Genomic DNA, 22700 nt, shown 5'->3' on the forward strand with positions numbered 1-22700 from the left:
CCACCATCTTCAGATGTATGGCTACATGGGTCTCTCAGATGTCTTTTGTGTTGTGTGAATGTCCTCTGTTGGTATATGAGTGTCCTTTTGGTTGTACCTTAGAGAGGAGAGTTCAAGGGGAGAGCTCACTCCACCATGATGCTGACGTCACTCCAATATTCTATTTTATATTTTGTGATTATTTCCTCTTATCTTTATTACTTCTTTCCTCCTACTTACTTTGGGCTTAATTTGATGTTTTTTCTACTTAATAAGATAGAAACTCAGATTACTGATTGTAAACTTTTCTCTTTCCTAATATAGAAAGTTCAATCTCTAAATTTCTTTCTAAACACTACTTTAGCTGCACCCCTAATTTTGATATGTAGTGTTTTTATGATCATTCAGTTGCAAATATTTTGTAATTTCCCTTTCAATTTTTTAGTTATCTTTGGGTTCTTTAAACATGTTCTGCACATATCAATTAGATAAACTTCATTGATAGTATCATTCAGATTTTCTATATTATTACTGATTTTCTGTCTACTTTTTCTATTAGTTTCTGAAAGACAGATATTGAAATCTCCAACCAGGAAATTGAATTCCCTTTAATTCTGTCATTTTACCTGTACATATTCTGAAGTTCTATTATTAGGTGTCTAAACATTTAGGATTGTTTTTTCCTTTCTGAGGAATTGACTTTTGTGTTGCAGATGAATAAACATTATGAAATATCCTTCTTTCTCTCTAATAATACTCTTTGTCTTGAAAGTCTACTTTGTCTGATATTAATATACCCATGCCAGTTTTCATATGCTTACTGCTTACATGATATACTTCTTTGTTTATTTTACTTTCAACCTATTCCCCTTCAGATTTAAAGTTTGTCTTTTGTTAAAATCATGTAGTTGAGCTGTGCTTTTTTTATACAGTCTGACCATATCTGTCTTATAATAGTATTTTGTGCACTAACATTAAACATAATTTTTGATACATTTGAGTTGAAGTTTACCATCTTGACTTCTTGCTATTTGTTTTCCATTTGACATTTCTTTTTGTTTCTCTTTTTCTTTTTTCCTGCTTCTACATTATCCTTTTTCTACGATGATCAAATATTTTTTAGCATTCTGTTTCAATTCTTCTATGGGCTTCTAAAAATATACTGTGTCAGGATTGCAATATTATACCCTGTTGTCTGATGTCTGAAAACAATCACTTGTATATTTTATCAGTGAGAGAGATAGTCTTATATGATTTACTCCATCATAATTGGAAGTGGAAATTTTTCATTATTTTTTTTGAATGGAAATTTGACATTATGAAATAATTTTATAAAAATTAATCTGGCAGCAACATGCATAATGATTTGAGTCATAGAGACTAAAATATGAATGATTAACCAGGAACCCAGCAAAATGATACAGGTATTAGATATGAGACATTAGACTGGAGAGATGGTGGAAGTGGAAATATTTTTAAAAGAATGTCAGAAAAAGAGAAAATTTGAACAAAATTTTGAAAAGCAGTTTTAAAAAATTTGAAAGAAGAGTATGATTATTTAGTAATAGATTGGAGATAGGATTTTAGGAAATCATAGAAAATGAGAAAATTTATAATTTTCCAACTTTCAAGATTAGGGAAAAAAGAGTCTACAGTTAAGAAGACAAAACAGGAAGTGAGAAAGGAAAAGAGGGTAATTTTATTGGTGGGCTTGTTGGACCAAAGATTTCCAAAAGGAGTGAAACTGGATATGTCCTGAACACCCCAGGGAAATATGGGATTAGAGCTTAGATGAGTGGTCAGGGTAAGATGTACAGATTTGTTTTTCTTTCTCAGCTAGGAAATATATGAAAGCTTGTGGTTAGGGAGAGATACCTGAGAGGATGCCTATAGGAAGAAAAAAAGTAAGCAGTGGACGGAATATATGGATTTCATTGGATCAAGGAGAATGGGAACAGCTAGTGGGTGTGGCTGGAGAACAGTTTAGCTGGGAATCAAACACTAGAAGTGAAGGAAGGGATAGGCTACTAGGAAGACAGAAGGAGAGAGCCTACAGGTTTTAGTTGTGGCATTTGTCTGGTTTGCTCCCAGTACATTTAAATGAAAAACACAAGGAAAAGCTCTTGAACCCTCTGCTAAGTACCTCATTGTGAATACCAGCTTCCTTTGGAATGTCTCCTCCATCTTCAAGATCTTTTCATTCAAGGATGAGAAAGGAGAGATTAGGATTGCTCTTTCAACTCTAAATGAATTTAGAAACACAGTAAAAGGCATTCGCTTTCTGCTCTTGAAACTTTCTAAAACTAAGAAGCGCATTGCCTTATATTCTTCCATTTAATAATTCTTCATAATTTAAATATACTGTCTTTAACATTGGCTCCTGGACCCTTGCAACAACCTTATGAGGTACGCTGCACAGGGCCGGTCTTTTCAGCCCCATGTGTTTTCCTAGATGGATAAAGAAAGGCCCAAACTACAGGTCTCTGTCTTCACAGTCTTCTAGAGTTCCTTCACTAACTCCAAGTACCTCTCATAGTTCTACACTGTGATGGAGAATAGGATAATAAACTTTCCCTGCTCTGTTCACAGTTAGAGAAATAATGATGTGCTGATTCCAGAACAAAAATAAGTAAATGCATAATAGCCATAAACTTTCTGCTAATATCTCACTTAAACACATACTCAGAAACAAATGTAGCCATTTTTAAGCCAGGAGGTAAAAAAAAAAAAAAAGAAAAAAATCCAGACTGTCCAAAAGTTTTATGTAATATGTAATTCTTGAGCCAGCCTTGATGGCCTAGTGGTTAAAGTTCAGCATGCTCCACTTTGGCGGCCTGGGTTCACTTCCTGGACGTGGAACCACACCACTCATCTGTCAGTAGCCATGCTGTGGCAGCATCTCATGTAGAAGAACTTACAACTAGAATATACAACTATATACTTGGGCTTTGGGGAGGTAAAGGAAAAAAGAAGATTGGCAACAGATGTTAGCTCAGGATGAATCTTTCCAGCCAAAAAACAAAGAGTCTCTAAGCTAATATGTAATTCTCTCTTTTTAAAAAGTTTTGCCCACTTTTTCTCTCTTTGGGGCAGGGAATATGCTCTTTCAGTGTATTATTCGGCCTGGTTAAAATCATATAGGTAACTCTGATTCATTATAACTTGGATCTTTTATCCTTTCATCCAAATAATTGTCTATGATATGATTGCTTTCTTTCTCCCACTCACTCTCTTCTACATTTCTTTTTTCATCCTTCTGAGTTTATTAGTCAATAAAAGATGAAACAAAAAAGTATGCCATCACTGAAGACAGGGAAGATATGATTTCATGTCTCTTACTAATATGGTACTTGGTATATAGATATAATTTTCATCCCAATTATCACATCTCTCTTGTGCTGTGAGAATGTCACACATTTTATTTACATTTTATTGTGCATGTTCACAATAGCTTTGTCTTGTGTCTTTAATTTGGTTGCCAAACAAGCTGCATACACAGGATGGTTTCTTATTTCTAGGCCCTATCCAATTTTCAGTTTTGTCCTGATAAGAATTTTATACTCAAATCTGTTAAGACAAAATTGCTCTTCTTCTCTCATCTTCTACTGAGTTACACTGTGCCCAAACTTTCTAACATCTATTAATACTTTTATAAAATTTCATTATAGAATAGTTTTATGAGAAGAAGTAAGACTCAGTGAAAATAACATGGAGTAAAATAGATCTTGTTCAAATCCAAAATTGACATTTTCTACCTGTGGAAAAATAATTGAGATGATTAAGCATATAAATGCTATATCTGTGGTATAAAATTTATAGATTAAATAGGTAAGGTACTCTATATAGAAAAAATGAGAACTCTTGGTAGAATTTATAAGCAAACAAATTCTTAACTGCTCTTTTAGGTTTCTATTTGAGAAGACATATTGGTACAAAACAACCTGTCATTTATTCACAACTCAGTTCAAAAAATTATACTATATCTGGCATGAACAAAGCTAGAGACATGAAACATGCAAGCTGTAAATACAGGCAGAGTATAAAATGTGGTTCTTGCCTTTAAGAAGCTTATGGATTAGTATGACAGACAAGACCTATCCATCTGAGACAATCACTGAACAACAGAAGGTATGTTATAACAAGAGCTACCATTTATGGAGTGCTAAGCAGTATTACATGTTTTATAGACATTATTTCTCATCTTATTTATCATTTAGGATTATTTATTGCCTTAAGCTAACCCTACAAGGTAAGTGTTATTATCGCCATGGTACAGTTTAGCAAACTAAGTTTCAGGGAGGTTCAGTTGACTAACAAAAGTTACACAACTAATAATAATAACAAAAATAGCCATCACTTACAGAGTACCTACAAGGTGTGGCCTCAGTGGGGGCACAGTGATGGAATTTAGAGCATAGGACCTGTAGCTCATGTCTAGTTCTGCTCCCTGTAATCGGAGATCTGAGAGATGCATTCTCATGGCCACCATATCCTCTAAAGGACAGAGTCAGAAATTTAATTCAAAACTTTTTGCAAAGCCCTCTGGAATTCATCATTACCTTTATCTCACCATTGAGAAGACTGAGATTAATTAGGATGCCATAAGTAGAAACCGGCCTTTATGTGTTTTCAGAACCAAAGCTTGCTTAGAGCTACCTTAGACCCCTGTGGGGTCTTTGTATCCTCATATTCTGGTCAATTCTCACCTCCATTTCTACAACATAGTTAAGAATTGAGTGTGGATTCCTTGAAAATACTGTCCAAGCTTCGGCATAAGCCCTACATGTCTTCTTGATAAGCTTGAGAGTAACTATAATGGGGCAATGAAAAAAGTAGCACAAAGGTCTCTATTGTTTCTGTTATTCTTTTGTTGAGAAGTTGGTATCCTTGATCTCATCATCAATGTACCTGTCAGTACAAAATGCATTATTTATGAGAGTTTTCTATATAATCCACATGCATTTGATGAAAATGGTCAAGCCCAATATGAAACAGAAAATGCATCAACGTTCTTTTGAAAGTCTCGTATTTCCCTCTTGCTGGAGTAGCTAGAGGGAAAGACAGAAAATAACCGTGAGAGAAGGGAGACTTTTGAACAATGGAGGAGAGTCTTACAAATGGCACATTCTTGGTATTATCTTTTTACAACCAAATTTGGTTAAGTCTGCAGCAGCTCTCACCACAGTCGTGGAGGCCATCTGTCTGCAGAAAACTTTTCAAAGGTTAGGTTCCAATTTTTGGCTACTTGTGTCATTTTATCCTTCCCTTCATTACACAGGTGTGTTTTTTTTTTTGGTATAGTGAATAGAAAAAGAAATAAATATCAAAGCAGCATTTCCCAATAAAATTCAATAAAATTCAAGAGCAAATATGACTACAGAAGAGTAGATTAAACAAAGTTAAACAGTCTTGATTACAGGACTATACTGAGCCTTAATTATGATATTGTAAGTTAAGACTCTCAAAACAAGTCATGTCTTTAGCATTTGTAGATACTTATTATATATATGTATGTAGTCTGTGACTCTGCAAGCAAGTCATATGTAAACCATTTATATATATAATCTAAAAAATATATATACATACACGTTCTAACATTTTCCCATAGCTATTTTCACATATACCATCTTAAGGGAGTCATGTTTTATAAGAAAGCAGGGTGAATGCTGATTTAGAATGATAAATCAATATAATCTATGTAGATTATATATATGCAAATCTATAATAACTATAATCTATATTGATTTAGTCTTGGTATTTGAAGCTAAAGGTCTCACTTTCAAGGACGGAGAATCCCCTGGAATTTATAATGTCTGCTCTCATCTTAGTCTGACATCCTTATACACATTAGTGTGAACCAGCGGGATATCAATGTGAGACACATTCATCAGGGAGCTAGTATAGAAACAAGTCAAAGAAATAAGAGGGCTGTAGGAGTATCATTAAGGAGAGGTGCTTGAACCAGGAAGACTCTCTCAACAATTGTAGTTAATATTGTGAGCCTGAGATATGGCAGAGCAGGTAAACACAGCCCTTGAAAGTACAGGTAGGCACAGTCCTGGTAAGAGGTGCCTGAAGAAAGGCTGTTTGCTTAGGACCTGCTACTCCTTACAAAATGGAATACAGAGACTCCTCCTGCCTCAAGGTGTCACCCTCGACACCCAGGTCCATTACACAGAGGAATGAAACAGAGGCCACTGACTGGGCTCTATGTCATGGCTACGAAACACAATCTGTCATGGCTAGTACATTCTTGTGTCATCCTTGGGACTAGACTCCAGCTTTTCCTATGAGAAGCACACAGTGCTAGCCATTTAGCCCTCCTCCCTGCACCATTATAAGCCCCACAGGCTCTCCAGCTTGCCCATTTCAGAAGAGAACTGGATCTGCTCTAACGCAGTGGCCCCAGGTTCACTTGCCAATGATTGCAATTCAGAGGCCTCAAATGCCAATCACTCGGCAGAAACTGGAGCATCTAAATTGTAAATGCCTTGAGAGAAAAGATTAGTTTTTAAAAATCATCCTACTACCATCTCATAAAATACAGTCCTGAACTTAGAACATAATCAACTCACAAAGCTTACTGTCAGAGAGGACCAATGAAGCAGGGTGAAATGAAACCAGGCAAGAAAGATATGATACAAAATAGTGAGTCGCAGTGGCAGTCTTTAAGGTTAAACGATGTACTCATTCACTCTTTCACCCATCTATTTATTGGACAACCATTTATAGGAACCTCCATACTAGGTCTCAGAGACAAAAATGAGAATGAAACAGTTTCTCAAGGAATCCAGTGAGTCCAGCTGTTTTTCACACCCTGGAATGCATATCAGCTACCGGGAATGATGGTTTAAAATGCAGATCCCTGGTCACACTCCCATAGATTCTCCTTATGTTTGGCTGGGGTAGATTCTAAGTCTTGATTGTTTGTTATGGTGATTATGATGCGCGCCATCTGTATGATATATGTAACTCTAATCAGGCACCTAGCAACCAGAGGGCGCTAGTATATCTCTTCTGAATGGACTGAGGGGTTAGGAGCATAGTGATTAGGAGCATTTCTTTTAGAGTCAGGCAACCTGAATTCAGATTCTGGCTCCGTCACGATCTGTTTGAACTCAGATAAATGACCTGACCTCTTTAAGACCCAGTTTCATTTGAAGTAAAATGGGGATAATGTTTCTTATCCAGTGGCTTTATTTTGAGAATAAAATGAGATAACGTGTGTCTGGCACATTACTTGGTATATAATAGGTGCTCAATGCATACTTATAACAGTAACAACAATTATTACTGTCAGTGGTGCTATTGTTATCACTACCAGAGTGATTCACCAAAATTAAGCTATATTAATCAAAATTAGTTATATATAAATTTTTAACATAAAATTGCATATTTACTATATAGTTCACACATTATTAATCATTAATTATAGTATAGATTAATTATGTTAATACATATAACCAGCAGAGATTATGACTGACAAATCCAAGAGAGGAATTTGTGGAATTTTCTATAAAAGAATAGTGAAGGTGTCATCTGAAAAATCCTTCCATTTCCTACAAGGTAAGACTTACCATCTCTCTTATATGTTGATTTGATATAAAAATCCTATTTGCAATGTAGAATTGTAATAATTTGACTAGGAAAGAAAAAAGAAAAAGAAGGAAGTTGAGGAAGTGGTGTTGAAAACACAAAGAGAGAGAAGTGACTGCTCTGCTTTATACAGCCCATAATATACACACACCTCTGCAGGCCTGGAAGGCAAATGCATGACCCTGTGGTACAGGTATATGGTTTGGAGCTAAACTTATTTTCGCTTAAATTTCTACCTAGTGAACCGTCTTGGACAGATTATTAATCTTCCTGAAATTCAGTTTTCTCAACTGATAAATGGGTACAATTCTATCTCAAAATCTCTTTCTTAGAACCTCCAGTTGTAAGGATTAATAAAACAGAGGATATAAATTGTCCTCTATGCTAAAGATGACCAACAAATAGTAGTTCCCCTCTTCCTTGCGTATCTGTGGATGGGGTACCTTCTGTTTACCCCTCTAGATCCACTCTCTAGTCTTTACAGTTTTCTGCCCAAGAGACTGACTTGTGAGAACTAGGTCAACAAGTCCCCTTGACCATCCATTTTCAGTTCAGTTAAGACAATGGAAATCTTGAGCAGGAGACCTGAGGGAGGCAGGAGAGTGACATCAGATGATTTATTGCCCTGGCTCCCTCCATGACGTGACCTTACGCAGGCTGTCTCCTTCTGCTGAAGGTCATAGCTCCTTTCAGTGTGGCTCTCTCTACTTGACTTTCTCATTCTGGGTCTGGTAACTACTTCTTTTCCTCTCTAGTTAGGTCTAAGGTTGGTAACAGCTCACTTGTTACTAGCCACAGGGCATTGCACAATCCCCTGGGGTTTCCCTCATCAGATGACCATTTAATTTTTTGTCAAACATTCTGAGCACAAACTAAGTTGCGTTAATAATACTAAGCCAAGCAAACCAGGATGTGTGGTCACACCACCTTGCCTTACGCATGCCTTTGCATGCATCCTCCTTCTAGTTATGCTGATTTTCCTGCTATATTCTGTCCCAATACATAGGTGGACTGTAGGTTGTGACTTCAAGTACTATGTTGGAATGTATGTATAAAAATCAATAGATTACATCATAAAGGTATATATTTTTCTTTCCTCTTTCAGAGCCAGATTATTTCCTACTGGGGTTGTCCTTATGAAGAGTATGATGTTGTGACAAAAGACAATTATGTCCTCATAATTTACAGGATTCCTCATGGAAGAGGATGGCCAAGGAGAACAGGTAGGATTTATTCTGTAATGAAAGGAAAAAGACTAAAGCAGAGATTCCCACATGTGCTGATTGATGCCAGCAGGGCAGCTTTTGTCCTGAAATAGAACCTAGTCTCTTCCCTGAGAGGAGGAAATTCATCACCTCCACCTCTACTACTCCATTGCATGTGTATAACACTTGGAGTTTTTAAACATTTTTATGTTACTCTATTTGGTCTTTTCTTCTCTCCAGCATTTTGTCCTCCTTCCAAACAAACACAAAAACAAAGAACACTTGGCCTTACTCTGGAGATACCACTTTCTAGGCTTAAAAAACAGAAACTTAAGAGATATTTTTGACATTTTCTTCTCCCTCACCTCCTATATCCAGCCAATCACCAAGATCTATCAATTTTGCCTTCTAAATTTCTCTCTCTTCTGAAAAGTTCTCAACTTGATTATTGCTGAAGTCCAGTCTTGGGCATCATCATCATCTTTTGCTTCAGCTACTACAGTAACTTTGAATTATTTCACTTGTAATTCGTTCTCTACCCAAGTCAGAGGGATTTCATTTTTTTAAGTAAATCTGACATTATTAGTTCTATACTTAAACTTATTTAAAGAGCTCTTTCTAGCTCCTTACAATACAGGTTGATATCTATAGAGGGATCCACTTGACAAGAAGTGCTTGCTTTCTTCTCTCATTTCTTAGCTCTTTTTGTTACTGCACAAAATCGAGCTTCTCTTGCCTGATGCAAATAAACAAGCCAATTAGTTACAGCATCGGCCTTTGGGAAAAGAAAGCAGCTTTATTCTGCGAGATTGATCTGCAGGAAGAGAGGGGCTGTGTGCCCTCAGATCTGTTTCCCTAATTCAGGATTTGAGGTGAAATTTAAGAGGTTAGGACAGCAGGCTGTCACACAGAAACGCTAGTGGGCAGGTTTTGATTGGTGGACTTCAAGCATTTATGGTAAGGTTCTAAACATTTAGGATGAGGTTCTAAATATTTATGATGAGTTTCTAAACATTTATGGTAAGGTGGGGAAGGAATTTTAACACTGGACCTTCCTGAATGATGGACCCCTTTTTTCTGATAAGAGTCCTCCTTTTAAGTTCTGGTCATATCCCGCTCCTTTGGTTCATTGGGGAGGAGAATCTTTGGTTCCGCAGTCATTTCAGGTCAAGATTTCTTCTGTATGTGCTCTGCTTAGGTGACTTTGCAAATTTTCTGAAAGACAATTTCCTAATTACTCTGTTGATAAGAGGGGGTCAGTCTAATTTGTCCTGGAGGGCCCATGGTTACAATTTTATTCTTTGGAGTCTTGCATAACAAAACTTCTCAATAGCAGAAATGTTAACTATTTAAAGAGAAAATCTAGAGTTTTTAAAAGAGAAGGAGATGGAATGGTGGTGTTAACTTTGTAGAAACAACCTTCCTCCAAATAACTCCATTACCTTTGTGAATACCCAGGAGAATTTTGTTTTCCAAAACTTTCATCTTGTCATTTCTGCCAGGTTGCTGCCAAAATGTATGAGATGAAAAGCTGTCTCCACAGTGATAAGCTGCCTGAGGGCTCTGATAAGAGAGGGGCCCTGGGCTATGAATGCTGTTTGTCAGTAATTTAGCAGAATTAGTAACACCTTTTCTTTCTGTTTTCTCAAAAGGTGCATAAATGGACGTAGACTCTTAGTTCCTTGATTCCAGATGGCTGAAGACTCTCTAAGAGTCCAGTCTAGCCTACACAACCTGAGGAAGCTGATCTAGCCACAAAAGCATCATAAAACCATTTATAAAAGGCAGGAAAGTTTTGGTCATTTTTCTCTCTCCTCTTTGTTTTCAACACAATTTCCCCACTTCCTTATTTTTTTCTCTCCTTCTTAGTCAAATTGTTCCAATTCTACATTACAAATGCATTATGTATAATCTCAATGTTACAAAGAGAAAGATAAGACATAAGGAAAACAAATAACTTACGCACGTAACTAGTTCAGAAGGGATTAGAACCCAGGTTTGCCTGGTGCCAAATTTCATCTCTTAACCTCTCATCTACACTACAAGAAGTCAGGAAAGATTATTTTCTTGTAGACACTAAGGAAGTTTAGACACAAAATTCTTGTTGCCTGTGTTTCCCAGCTCTGAAGGCTGTTGTGTATTTGCAGCATGTCTTAATTGCATCTGCTGGTAACTGGATTTGCAACCTGCCCAACACGAGCTTGGCTTTCCTTCTGGCAGATAATGGTTATGATGTGTGGATGAGGAGCACTCAAAGAAATACCTGTTCCAGAAAACACTTCAAATTTTCAGCCAAGTCACCAGAATTCTGGGCTTTCAGGTAAGGAGATACCTACTAATGAATAAAGTGTATGCTTGCTCATTTATATGGCTGAACACCCTTTTTTTAAAGATTTTATTTATTTTTTCCTTTTTCTCCACAAAGCCCCCTGGTACATAGTTGTATATTCTTCGTTGTGGGTCCTTCTAGTTGTGGCATGTGGGACGCTGCCTCAGCGTGGTTTGATTAGCAGTGCTATGTCCGCGCCCAGGATTCGAACCAACGAAACACTGAGCCGCCTACAGCAGAGAGCGCGAACTTAACCACTCGGCCACGGGGCCAGCCCGTGACCGTATAGTGGTTAGTACTCTGCATTGTGAACACCCTTTGTTTTTTCCCTTTCTGTGCAAATGTACCCAATGGAATCCACCAGAAAGAAATAAACATTTTTTCCTCTTTCTAGGCTTTCTTCACAGGCTCTGAAGAAATCCCATTTTTATTACACTTTTATTTGTTTTAAAAATCCCATTGGTTGGCATATCTGTGTGTGCATGTAAAATATATATGGGAAAAACTCAAAATGCAGAAGTCAACTTTCAAAAGATTAATACCAGGACTATCACTTTGTCAATGTGGATGCCAAAGGAAATTTATATGGTATCCTCACTAAATGGGAAAAATGAAACTGATCAAGAAATGGAATAAGATTCTGCTTGAAAAATCCTGAGAACTACTCATTCATAATAAACCAAGATTGAGCCTTGTCCTCAGGCATAGATCATTCTCAGATGTTTATTGGCTGAGTAGTGAAGGAACTCTGCCCTCCATAGGCTGGTGGTGCCGGACACTGTTCCTAGATTCTGCTCCAGGAGAAGTAAGGAGAAAGCTTGATCACAAAGGATGACTAAAGAGCAGAGCTGGCAGCAGTGGCCCCTGGGGGCACTGTCTGTTCTAGAAGTCAGGCCAGCTTGGTCACAGGGAAAAACTCCTGCACTTGCATCAGAGCTAAGAACCAAGCCTTGAAGGTCACTAAAGCTGTTTATTCCTTGTCCTCATTACTGCCTTATTCCTGGAAGCCATTTGGCATTTCTTATTCCACACCCCAGTGCAGTTGTGTCATTGCACTATTGCAAATAACATGATGATTCCCTAGGTGGGTGTTTTCCCAACTACACAGAGGAAAGAAGCACCTGAGGTAATTGGTAAACAGGCTGATGTCTGCAAATCTGTTTGTTTCATTCTGTTTTTTAAATAAACATTCCTAGTCATTTTTCTTTTTAAGGGATTTTGGTAAATCTGCTATAGAATTAAGTGAAAAGCCTCTGTTGGCTTTTGCAAGTCAGATTTTTCTGATTTCAGTTTCTTAACAGTGTTACTCTTGCAATCAAGGTGACATTCTCAAAAGTTGCACAGACACATAATATGATATATTAATTTTAGTCTTATTTTTAACAAAAGCTAAGTATCTGTATCTGCAATAAATATGTTTAAATATTGCAGGCCAAACAATGACATGTTTTGTCCAATTTTGTTGCTGTTTTTCTTTGACAGTTTAGATGAGATGGATAAATATGACCTTCCAGCCATAATCAATTTTTTTGTAGAGAAAACCAGACAGGAGCGACTCTACTGTGTGGGCCACTCCCAGGGCTCCAGCATTGGTGTGTTTGCGGCAGATGTGATTTCAGAGTGTCAGAGGATCTTCTTCCATATTCATGAAAGGGGTCAGGATTTCTTCCCTCTGTGCAGTCTCTAGCTTGGGAACCTGAGTTGGGAAACCATTTCATCTGCCTGGTTTCTGAAGAATAAATAAAATGAGGATGATAATAGGGATTTTTCCCCTCAGGACTGAATTTGGAGACTGATGGATAAGTCTGAAGGAGAGAGAATTATTTATTTATTCATTTGTGTACCCAGCAAGCATTTGTCAGACACTGGGTTAGATGCTGGAGAGCCAGATATAAATATGGTATACATCTTGCAGTCTAGCGAGGGACACCAAAAATAAAGCAGAGAATTACCAATCTCAGTGATTATATGCCACAATCAGTGTGACTTTCAGTTCCCAGCAGATGCTGGAGTAGGCTAAATGTGGATAGGGCCATGTTGGCAGTGCCATGAAGCACTTCATTCCCTTCTCTGCTCTCCATTCAGCTAGAGACCTCGACAATACCAATAGAATTTCCACCAGTCTCTTTTCTGTGTCTTAATCGTTATCAGGTTTCTAGTGTAAAGTAAGTCTCTATATGCCTGTACTATAGTATACATCTTACATGCATTCTCTCATTCGAAACTACAAACATTTGAGAGCAGTATCACCCATATTTTACAAATGGCTGAATTTAGGAATATTTTCTAATGATGATAATGCCAAATAACACCTTAAGTGTAATATATACAGGCGATCCCTGACTTACAACAGTTCGATTTACAATTTTTCAACTGCATGATGGTGAAAAAGTGATATGTATTCATTAGAAACTGTACTTTGAATTTTGATCTTTTCCGGGCCTAGCAATATGCAGTATGATGCTCTCTTGTGATGCTGGGCAGCAGCAGCCAGCCACAGACAGCACAAGATCAAGGAAAACAACTGATACACTTGCAATGATTCTGTACCCAATGCAACCATTCTGCTTTTCATTTTCAGTAGAGTATTCAATAAATTGCATGAGCTATCCAAAAGTTTATTATAAAATGGGCTTTGGGTTAAATGATTTTGCCCTACTGTAGGCTAATGTAAGTGTCTTGAGCAGGTTTAAAGTAGGCTAGGCTGAGCAATGATGTTCAGAAGGTTAGGTGAAATAAATGCATTTTTGACTTGCGAAATTTTCAACTTGTGGGTATATTGGGATGTAATCGTATCATAAGTCAAGGAAGATCTGTATATAACTTAACATTTGAAAGAATCATCTTATAAAGCTTCTATTTTCCACATTTACAGATTGAGAAAACTGAAACTCACACTGGGAAGATAACTTGCCCAACTTTTCACACAGCTAATGAATGAGAAGCCAAGATTATAGCCCAGTTTATCTGATACTAAGTCCATAGTCAAACTGGAATGGCCCTTGGAGTTTACCTAGATATGCCCCACAGTGGATGTTTGAACCTGCTCTGCAACATTCTCTTTAGGTAGACTTGCACTCTCTGGGGGCAGGAAACTCAATTCATTCTGAATCAGTCAATTCCATCCTTGAGAAATTTGGAAAATCTTTCTCTAAACATGCTACTTTCTCTGAGTGTTTTTGTCTGTTTATTTTGTTATGTTTTTAATATATCTAATTTTACTATAATTTAAAAAACAAGTTAAGAATTGTTTTAAATCTATGAACTTCTATCTTCTTCCTTATCAGCTTATGTAGCATTCTCTACAAATCCAGAGGTGGCTAAAAGGATCATGATACTTTTTGCATTGGCTCCAGTCATCACGGTGAAATATACTCAAAGTCCTATGAAAAAATTAACTCTTTCCAGAAAAGTAGTCAAGGTATGTGACTTCCCCAAGTTTAAATCTGTAGTAACTAAAATTAGCTCTATTTCCACTGACTTCAAGAGAAGGGGATCTCACACAAATAACATTTTACAAACTTTGTAAGAATATAATAGGTGCTCAAGGGATCCATATGTGTTTACTGATGATGTACCATTTTACCAACAGGGTTCAGAGAGCTCGCTCTGATGCTATTCTACCCTATTGTCTTCATCCATGTCCAGAGGCTTCTCTACCATGTCATTCTTCAATCACAGATAAAGGAGGAGGTCATTTGATCAGTTGAGTTGTTTAATATAGTAGGTTAAATTTTTCTCTGAGGCCCCCCCAGTTTTTCAGAGGCACGATAATGTAGTAGTTGAGATTACAGCATGGTGCCAGATAGCACAGGTTTGAATCCTAGCTAGATGAGTGATTGGTCAAAACCTTAAGTGTTCTAGGAGTCATTTCATCTAGAAAGTGGGAGTAATAATAGTCCCTACTCATAGGGCTGCTGTGAGAAATAAGTGAGTTCCTACATGTAAATCCCTTAGAGGCAGGAATTGCACACTGTATGCCTTTAATAAATGTCAGCTATTGTTATTGCTGTCTTGATTTTCATAGAACACATTATCCCATCACTAAAAGTCTAATCTTGTTCTATTGCCCACACTGCACAGACTTTCAATCAACTCCTCAAAACCTAGGCATATCCTAGACCTCAGGTCCTTTCTGCTAGCTGACAGCTAACTAAGCTGATCGTTTACTCAGCTTAGGAGAATTGATCTATGTGAGTTGGTGTATTTTCTTGTTGCATGTTAATATGAGTTACTCCCATGGCAGACTGAAGGTGATCATACTGTTCAGTGACTTCAGTGAAAGCATAAGAATGTGAAACAATTTTTATAAAAGCCAGGATTCCGGTTCATGAGAGATCGGAAAATTAGGCAGAGAAATGGATTGATCAGATTTGTATTTTTAGAAATATTGCCCTAAAAGGGCTTTAACTCCAATAGAGGAGATACCACATATGACTCACTAATTCCTAATAGAAATTCCAGGATCATTGTAATGATAGAGCAAAGAAATTGCTAGACAAACTCAGAGAAATGTGAAGATGTTTCTAATTGTTGGAATCACAGAAGACTTCTTGGATGAGACGACATTTGAGTTTGGACTTAAGGACAAGATTTCTACATATAGGGTGTTGTAGAAAGTCTTTCCAAAACCAAGAGGGAAACATGAGCAACATTAAGTGGTGAAGTTCAAGCTGGGAGAAACCCCATGTAACTGACTTTATTAGGGCTTTAAATTTGTGAAGAAGAGTATGAGAAAGAGTATTGGAAATGTAGGAGTAGCTTCTGAAAAAGCTTGAATGCCAAGTTAATAAATTTGGAATTTATTCTGTAGCTAATGGGTGACCATGGAAGGTATTTGTAGAAAGGAATGACATGCATAATGCTCTTTTTTGGAATGAGTCTCCTGGTAAACAAGTGGAAGTAGATGGGAGTAAAAGACATCAAGAGGGGCTAAAGATAAGACAATGGTTATGGGATTACTGTTACATGTCAACTGATAGATGTTGGGAAACTGAGCCAGAGTTGTGCAAAAGAAGATAAATCTACAGAATTTGACAATGAAATGATAGACAGCTTTATAAGCATGGTATAAACTTTGAGAGGGTGGGACTTTCACTTCTTCTCTCTTGTTAGCCAAATGTTCTCAGGCATGTTGGAGAATGGCTTCCCATTTTTGCTGGAGAGCTCCTGGACTGGGATGACCCTTTTGCTATCTCTGATTAGAGAATTCTTTTTATTGATACTATCAGTCCTTTTCTATTGCTCCTTCATTTCAATTCAATTCAATTCAATTCACATAAGACATTAGCATAAGGTCTTGAGTCAGACAGAACCAAGTTCCCATTCTGCCCTATGTGACCTTGGATAAGTTATTTAACCATGCTAAGCCTAAGTTTTCACATTTATAAAATTAGTAGAATTTGAAGTTTTGACATCAGCAAGACGGTGGGTTAGGAGGTCCCAACACTTGTCTCCTCAACAAAAACAACAAAAACAACAAATAACTTCAAACTGACAGAAAAAGCTCTGGAAAAGCTCTGGACTATAACGAAGAAGCAGCAGAAATGCTGTGGATCTCAAAACTCAAGCATGGCTGTAAAGAAAAGCATAGGAAGCATTTTACCTCCATCACCCCATCCCACAGTCTAGAGTAGCTCAGAGCCAAGAGGGATCCTCTTGGAGGGATTTTATTTCCATGGGGGAAAGGAGAGGAGGAGAACACCCACAAGACTTGTTACTACCATGGACATTTTTGGCTTTTATTACCAAGGATCCACACAGTCTTCATCAGTGCTGAACCCAGCTCACAGAAAAGCTTGGCATCCTTGCTGCTGCTTCTGGTCCCTGGGGCTAGAGCAGTCGCTGAGGTGAAACCTGTTCCTAGGGGCTCCAGTTACTGCTGTGGTCTATACTCCGGGATAAGGACAACACACTGTCTTGCCATCTATGGAACCAGACCTGCCACTGCTCTGACCCAAGTCATGGCTTTGACCCACCATTACCAGGGCCACACTGCTGCCAGTCTGTGCTCTGGTCCCTGGGTCCTGAGCTAGGGCTTCAGCTCAGTATCACTAGGGCCAAGCTGCTGATGCTCTGCCTCTGCCTCCAGGGCCAGAGTTGTGAATTTGACCTGCCATTCCTAGGACATGTTGCTGCTGCATGCTGCACCTTGGGTCCAAGCCACCACTGCATCCTGTCATCCCTGGGTCCATGCTAGTGCTGAGTTTCCCAAGCTCTCCCCCTAGCCCAGGGCCCAAGTCATTGCAGCAAGCACCACAGACTCAAATTCCAGTTCCATAGGAGATATGTACATGCCTATATCTCAGCCACCACCACAGCAAGTGCACCTATTCCCCAACCCAGATACTGTGCTAGTTCTGAACCCAGGACACTGGCTCTGCTACTGCTGAGTGCCAGTGCCCCAGACCCAGCACCAAGGATACCTCAGCTACAGCTTCTCTCCATGGGAAAAAAAGAACAGGAGGATATCAACAGTCTTTGCCACTGAGGAACACAATAACTCTAGCCGCCACTACCACCTGCAGGACCTCCACAGTCTTGACCAGTGAAGATCCCCACAGTCTTCAGCATTGTTGACCTCAGCGGATGGAGCTGCTCAGAGGCTGTGATTCTGGGTACTCCCTAGAACCAAGACACTGCACCCTATGAGCTGGCACCCTTGCAGCCAACTTTAGGTGAAAATCTTTCCATACTAAAGTCAGTCTGAAAAGGCTGGAAGAGGTGACTACTCCCTCAAATATGCAGATATTAACACAAAGCCACTAGAAACACAAAAAAGCAAGAAAACATAACACCACCAAAGGAACACAATAATTTTCTAGGAATTGAACCCAAAGAAATGGAGATCTGTGAGTTACCTGAAAAAGAATTCAAAATAATTATTTTAAGGAAGCTCAGCAAGATTCAAGAGAACACAGATAGGCAACTCAATGATCTCAGGAGAATGATGCATGAACAAAATGAGAAGTTCAACAGAGAGATAAAAACCATATAAAAGAACCAAGAAAATTCTAGAGCTAAAGAATAAAATGAATGAAGTAGAAATTGGGATAAGACAGCCTCAACAGCAGTCTCAATCAAGAAGAAAGAATCTGTGAACATGAAAACAGATCTCTTGATATTATCTAATCAGAGGAGAAAAAAGAAATAAGAATGAAAAAGAGTGAAGAAAGCCTGCATGAATTAGGGGGCACCATAAGCATAGGAAAATTTCCATTATAGGAGTCCCAGAAAGAAAAGACAGAGAAAAAGGGGAAGAAAGCTCATTAAAAGAAAAAATACCTGAAAACTTCCCAAATCTGGCAAACAAAAGCTGAAGGAATGGTTCATCACTAGTCCTGCCCTATAAGAAATACCACAGCTTGTTTCTTCAAGCTGAAACAACAGTATGCTAATTAGTAACATGAAAATATAAAATTCAATGGTAAAGGTAAATATATAGTCAAGTTCAAAATACTTTAATACTGCTGGTGGTGTGTAAATCACTTTGAACTCTGGTGTGTAGATTAACAGACAAAAGTGTTAAAAATAACTATAGCTACAATGTTTTGTCAAAGGATACACAATATAAAAAGATGTAAATTGTAATATCAATAACATAAAATGGGGGGGCACAAGTAAATGTGTGGAACTTTTTCATGTGATTGAAGTTAAGTTGTCTTCAGTTTAAAAGACTTTTAAAAGATGTATTGTAAAAGTCTCATGGTAATCCCAATGCAAAATCCTATAATGTTACAAAAACGATAAAGAGAAAAGATTCTCTTCAATAAATTGTGTTGAGGTAACTGGATAGCCACATGCAAAAGAATGGAATTAGACCCATATGTTACACCATTTACAAAAATTAACTTGAAATGGATTAAACTCTTAATCTGGACTTAATTCATAAGATTTGAAACCATAAAACTCCTAGAAGAAAATATAGGGGAAAAGCTTCTTGACGTTGGTCTTGCCAATGATATTTCATATCAGAAACCAAAAGTACAGGCAATAAAAACAAAAACAAACAAGTGAGACTAACTAAAAAGCTTCTGCATAAGAAAGGAAACAATCAATAGATTGAAAATGCAAACTGCAGAATGGGAAAAAATATTTACAAACCATGTATCTGATAAAGGATTAATATCCAAAATATATGAAGAATTCATACAACTCAATAACAAAAAACAAGTAATCCAATTAAAAAATGGCAAAGGACCAGAATAGACATTTTTCCAAAGAATACACATAGATTGGCAACAGGTACATGAAAATGTGCTCAACATCACTAATCATCAGGGAAATGTCAATCAAAACCATAAAAAGCTGTCACCTCACATCTCTTAAAATGCCTATCATGAAAAAGACAAGAAATAACAAATGTTGGCAAGGGTGTGGAGAATAGGAAACCGTTAGACACTGTTGGTGGAAATGTAGATTAGTACAGGCCTCGTGGAAAACAGTGTGGAGGTTCCTCAACAAACTAAACTGGAAAAATTAAAAAGAACATAAAAAATACTGCACTTGCGATGACACGGATGAACCTGGAGGGCAGACAGAGAAAGATACTGTATGGAATCACTTACATGTAAAATGTAATTTTAAAAAGCCATTTTCATGGAAACAAAATAGAATGGTAGTTGCCAGAGACTGGAGAAGGAGGAAATAGGGAGGTGTAGGTCAAAGGATACAAATTTTCATTTATAAGACATTTAATGTCTTATGGTGTCAATTACTGCTTAATAATAAAGTTGTAAACAAACAAACAAACAAACCACCTCGGTAGAATTTGTCAAGTTGTTTGGGAGAGTCACTGAAATAATATATGTTTAAGCATCATACCTCATTTATAGCACGTGCTCAATAAATATTGTCTAGTATTATTAATTGAGTTTATTGTAGATTCATGGCTACAGCACTTGGTGTTTCAGATCTCCTGCTTATTCATTCTTTCCTCCGCTCCCCTCCCTTGTTCTGCCCCTGGGTATTTATGCTTTTGTGTTCTTGTCTGTTTTTTTCTGACCTATAGCTTGCTTTGACCCTTTGCTTTTTACGTGCTACAGTAATAAGAATTCTAAGTATTGTGTCCATTTCTTAAAAGAAGAAACTGAGGCTCAGAGAGGCTAAACATCCTGTCCCAAATCACCCAGCGATTGGGTGGCTAGTCAGAATTTGAATTCAGATCTCACCAGGCCATCTGTGGTTAGTGCGCTTTCTTATATGTTGTCATTTCCCCCACCTTTTCCAATGTCAACCTAAAGAAGTCAGTCCTGGATCCTCATGCAGCCATGCACAAAGGTGCCCAGCACAGCAGGCAGTTGAGGGCTGAATCCAGCAAGCCATGTGCCCTGGCATGAGGCCATGTGCCCAGAAGAAGGAGTACTTTTTCTAAATTTTCACAAAGGTACCAAAAGAGCTAACAGAAGCAGGCTATGTCCACACTGTTATGTGACAAATATGCTCCCTCCAGAACCAACTTGGAATTACATCTACAAGTCAACACGTTTGCCACTCTGCAAGTAGGTGCTGCATGGCTTGCTGGCCTGCATTACTATCTTCTCTTTTAGATTAGAGTAAATGAGCAAGTATTTATGTTATAAATGTTTGGTAGTTTTGATGAGTCGCTCACGTAAGGATATAGAGGTGAAGTGAAGTCAGAGACTGTCATACTAATTCACTCTGTATTTGGGAAAGCCAACTATCAGAGCAAAGAACAAGGACCTCTTCTGGTGGATATAACCTCTTCCTTCACATCATATTTCCATGGTTGATTACTTCTATGAACTTCCTTTCACATGGATTTTCTGCCAAGTGTAGATCACAAAGATACTGGTAAATGAAAAATAAAAATGTTGACTGATTAGAGCCAGATCCTACCTTCTACTTTAATTACTTGTTTATGTGGAGATCTATTTACGTTATCACACTCAAGAACATAGAATAGATGTCAATAATATTTTAAAAGATAAATTCACTCTATATGTCTCCTGCTGCTATTACTAAATTATCATATAGACAGTGATGGCGGAAGAGTTACAATTTTGTTTTTGTTTTGTCTCTGATCTTAGAAGAAAGGCTTTTAACTTTGTATCATTTTAGCTGTGGGCTTGTCATATATGGCCTTAGCCACTGCCTTTTCACCTTCCTTTCTCACTTTCTCAATTTAATGGGGAAATTATGCTTGCCTGTCACTTAGATGGAAGCATATCGTATAGTCAGAGCTAAGTAAAGAGACTTTTGAGCAAACTCAATAATTTCAAAAGCATTGTCTTGACATGGCCTAAGAGTTTGCTAAAGAAAGACTTCACAAAATGACACCCTTGAACTTTCACTGGGGGCCCTCACTGTACATTTACATAGTCAGATTACCTTTTTCCTCACTGTTGGAGACTGGACTGTGGAATGTTACAGTGCCTGCAGGGACGTTTATTTTAGTGGAGCATCACAAAGGATACATAGTAGCGTTTGTGGAACTTTGAAAAAATACACATGTCTAGAACTCAACCCTAGAGATTTGGATGTTGATTCATAGGCTTGGGTAGCTCTAAGTAGTTGTATCTTTTTTTATAGCTCCAAGATATTTCTGATGCCCACTTTCATAGAAAAATAACTCTTTTGCATAAAACAAAATGCAATTGAAAATATGAAAAAAATCAAGGTTATTTTGTGATCCAGAAGAAATCTAAATGTTAATGGACATTAAAGTACTGGATGGATTATGTCCCACAAATTTTCAAAGAGCCCTGTAGAACATTTACCACATTTTTAAAATGAGAAAGCAAAAGGAAATATTCAGATCTGTTCCCAGTGCCTTATGATGAACTTTCTCAGAATGTCCTCTGGGACTTAACACAGAGTGAAGCAGACGGTCACTGGGGCTTTTAGCCCTTGACCTCCTACACTCTTGGATCTGTCTGAGGTGAGACTGGGAAGAAAAGGTGCATTACCTCTGTCTTTGACCAGCAAGATGCCCTCTGTGGGCTTTATGAAGAAACTGCCCAGGACAAAAGAATAGAGCTAAGAGAAGTTCTTAAAGATGGGCTTCTTTGGTTAATGTGTCTTCATGTTATTGTACGTGTTTATTCCCTAAAAAAAGGAAAAAAATATTCATATTTACTTGTGGCGTGATTATATGATTAACCTACAGATGAGAAATTATTTCTTTACTTGGCAGAGTCGCTTGGATGTGTATTTGGCACAGAGCCCCACAGGAGCGTCTGTTCAGCACATGCAGCCCTGGGCCCAGGTACATGCTTCCTGTTCCTGAGATGACTCACACGTATCTCTGCAGGATCCCCGAGAAGCGCTCCCAGAGAGCTCACTGCACCGTTTATAGGCACTGTCACTGGCATTTGATGTTTCTAGAATCAGCATCAACTCATGTCGATTTCCTTCTTTTCATTTCTGTGTCCTAGGTGCTTGATTTTTGGGCCTGGTTCCCAGATATGCAGACTGAATTCTGATCCTTAGATTACCTAAAACTGCCTTTTCTGGGGAAAGCTTGTATTTCCCCTTTTGGGAAATCATCAGCTTTATACGACATGATACAGGCTATTCCATATCTGCTCATACTCCAATTGTCATATGGGCCATTTCAGAGTGTGGAAATA

General features: G+C 37.9%; 1 protein-coding gene across 3 annotated transcripts in view; it reads left to right on the top strand.

Moving 5' to 3' along the window:
• Positions 1–22700, top strand: part of LOC103542698 (lipase member K-like) — a 40444-nt gene that overhangs the window by 14999 nt on the left and 2745 nt on the right. For 2 of the 3 annotated variants that reach the window (XM_070610853.1, XM_070610862.1), the window contains 5 exons: positions 8681–8798; positions 10928–11100; positions 12592–12764; positions 14397–14530; positions 22265–22336. In XM_070610853.1, coding sequence (XP_070466954.1) covers positions 8772–8798; positions 10928–11100; positions 12592–12764; positions 14397–14530; positions 22265–22336 — 579 coding nt within the window. In that variant the 5' untranslated portion in view covers positions 8681–8771. Of the gene's footprint in view, positions 1–8680; positions 8799–10927; positions 11101–12591; positions 12765–14396; positions 14531–14701; positions 17890–22264; positions 22337–22700 lie in introns of those variants that run through there. The other variant, XM_070610866.1, reaches the window with a different exon arrangement.

This window comes from Equus przewalskii, chromosome 1 (assembly GCF_037783145.1).
Source record: "Equus przewalskii isolate Varuska chromosome 1, EquPr2, whole genome shotgun sequence".
In the NCBI taxonomy this organism is placed as follows: Eukaryota; Metazoa; Chordata; class Mammalia; order Perissodactyla; family Equidae; genus Equus; species Equus przewalskii.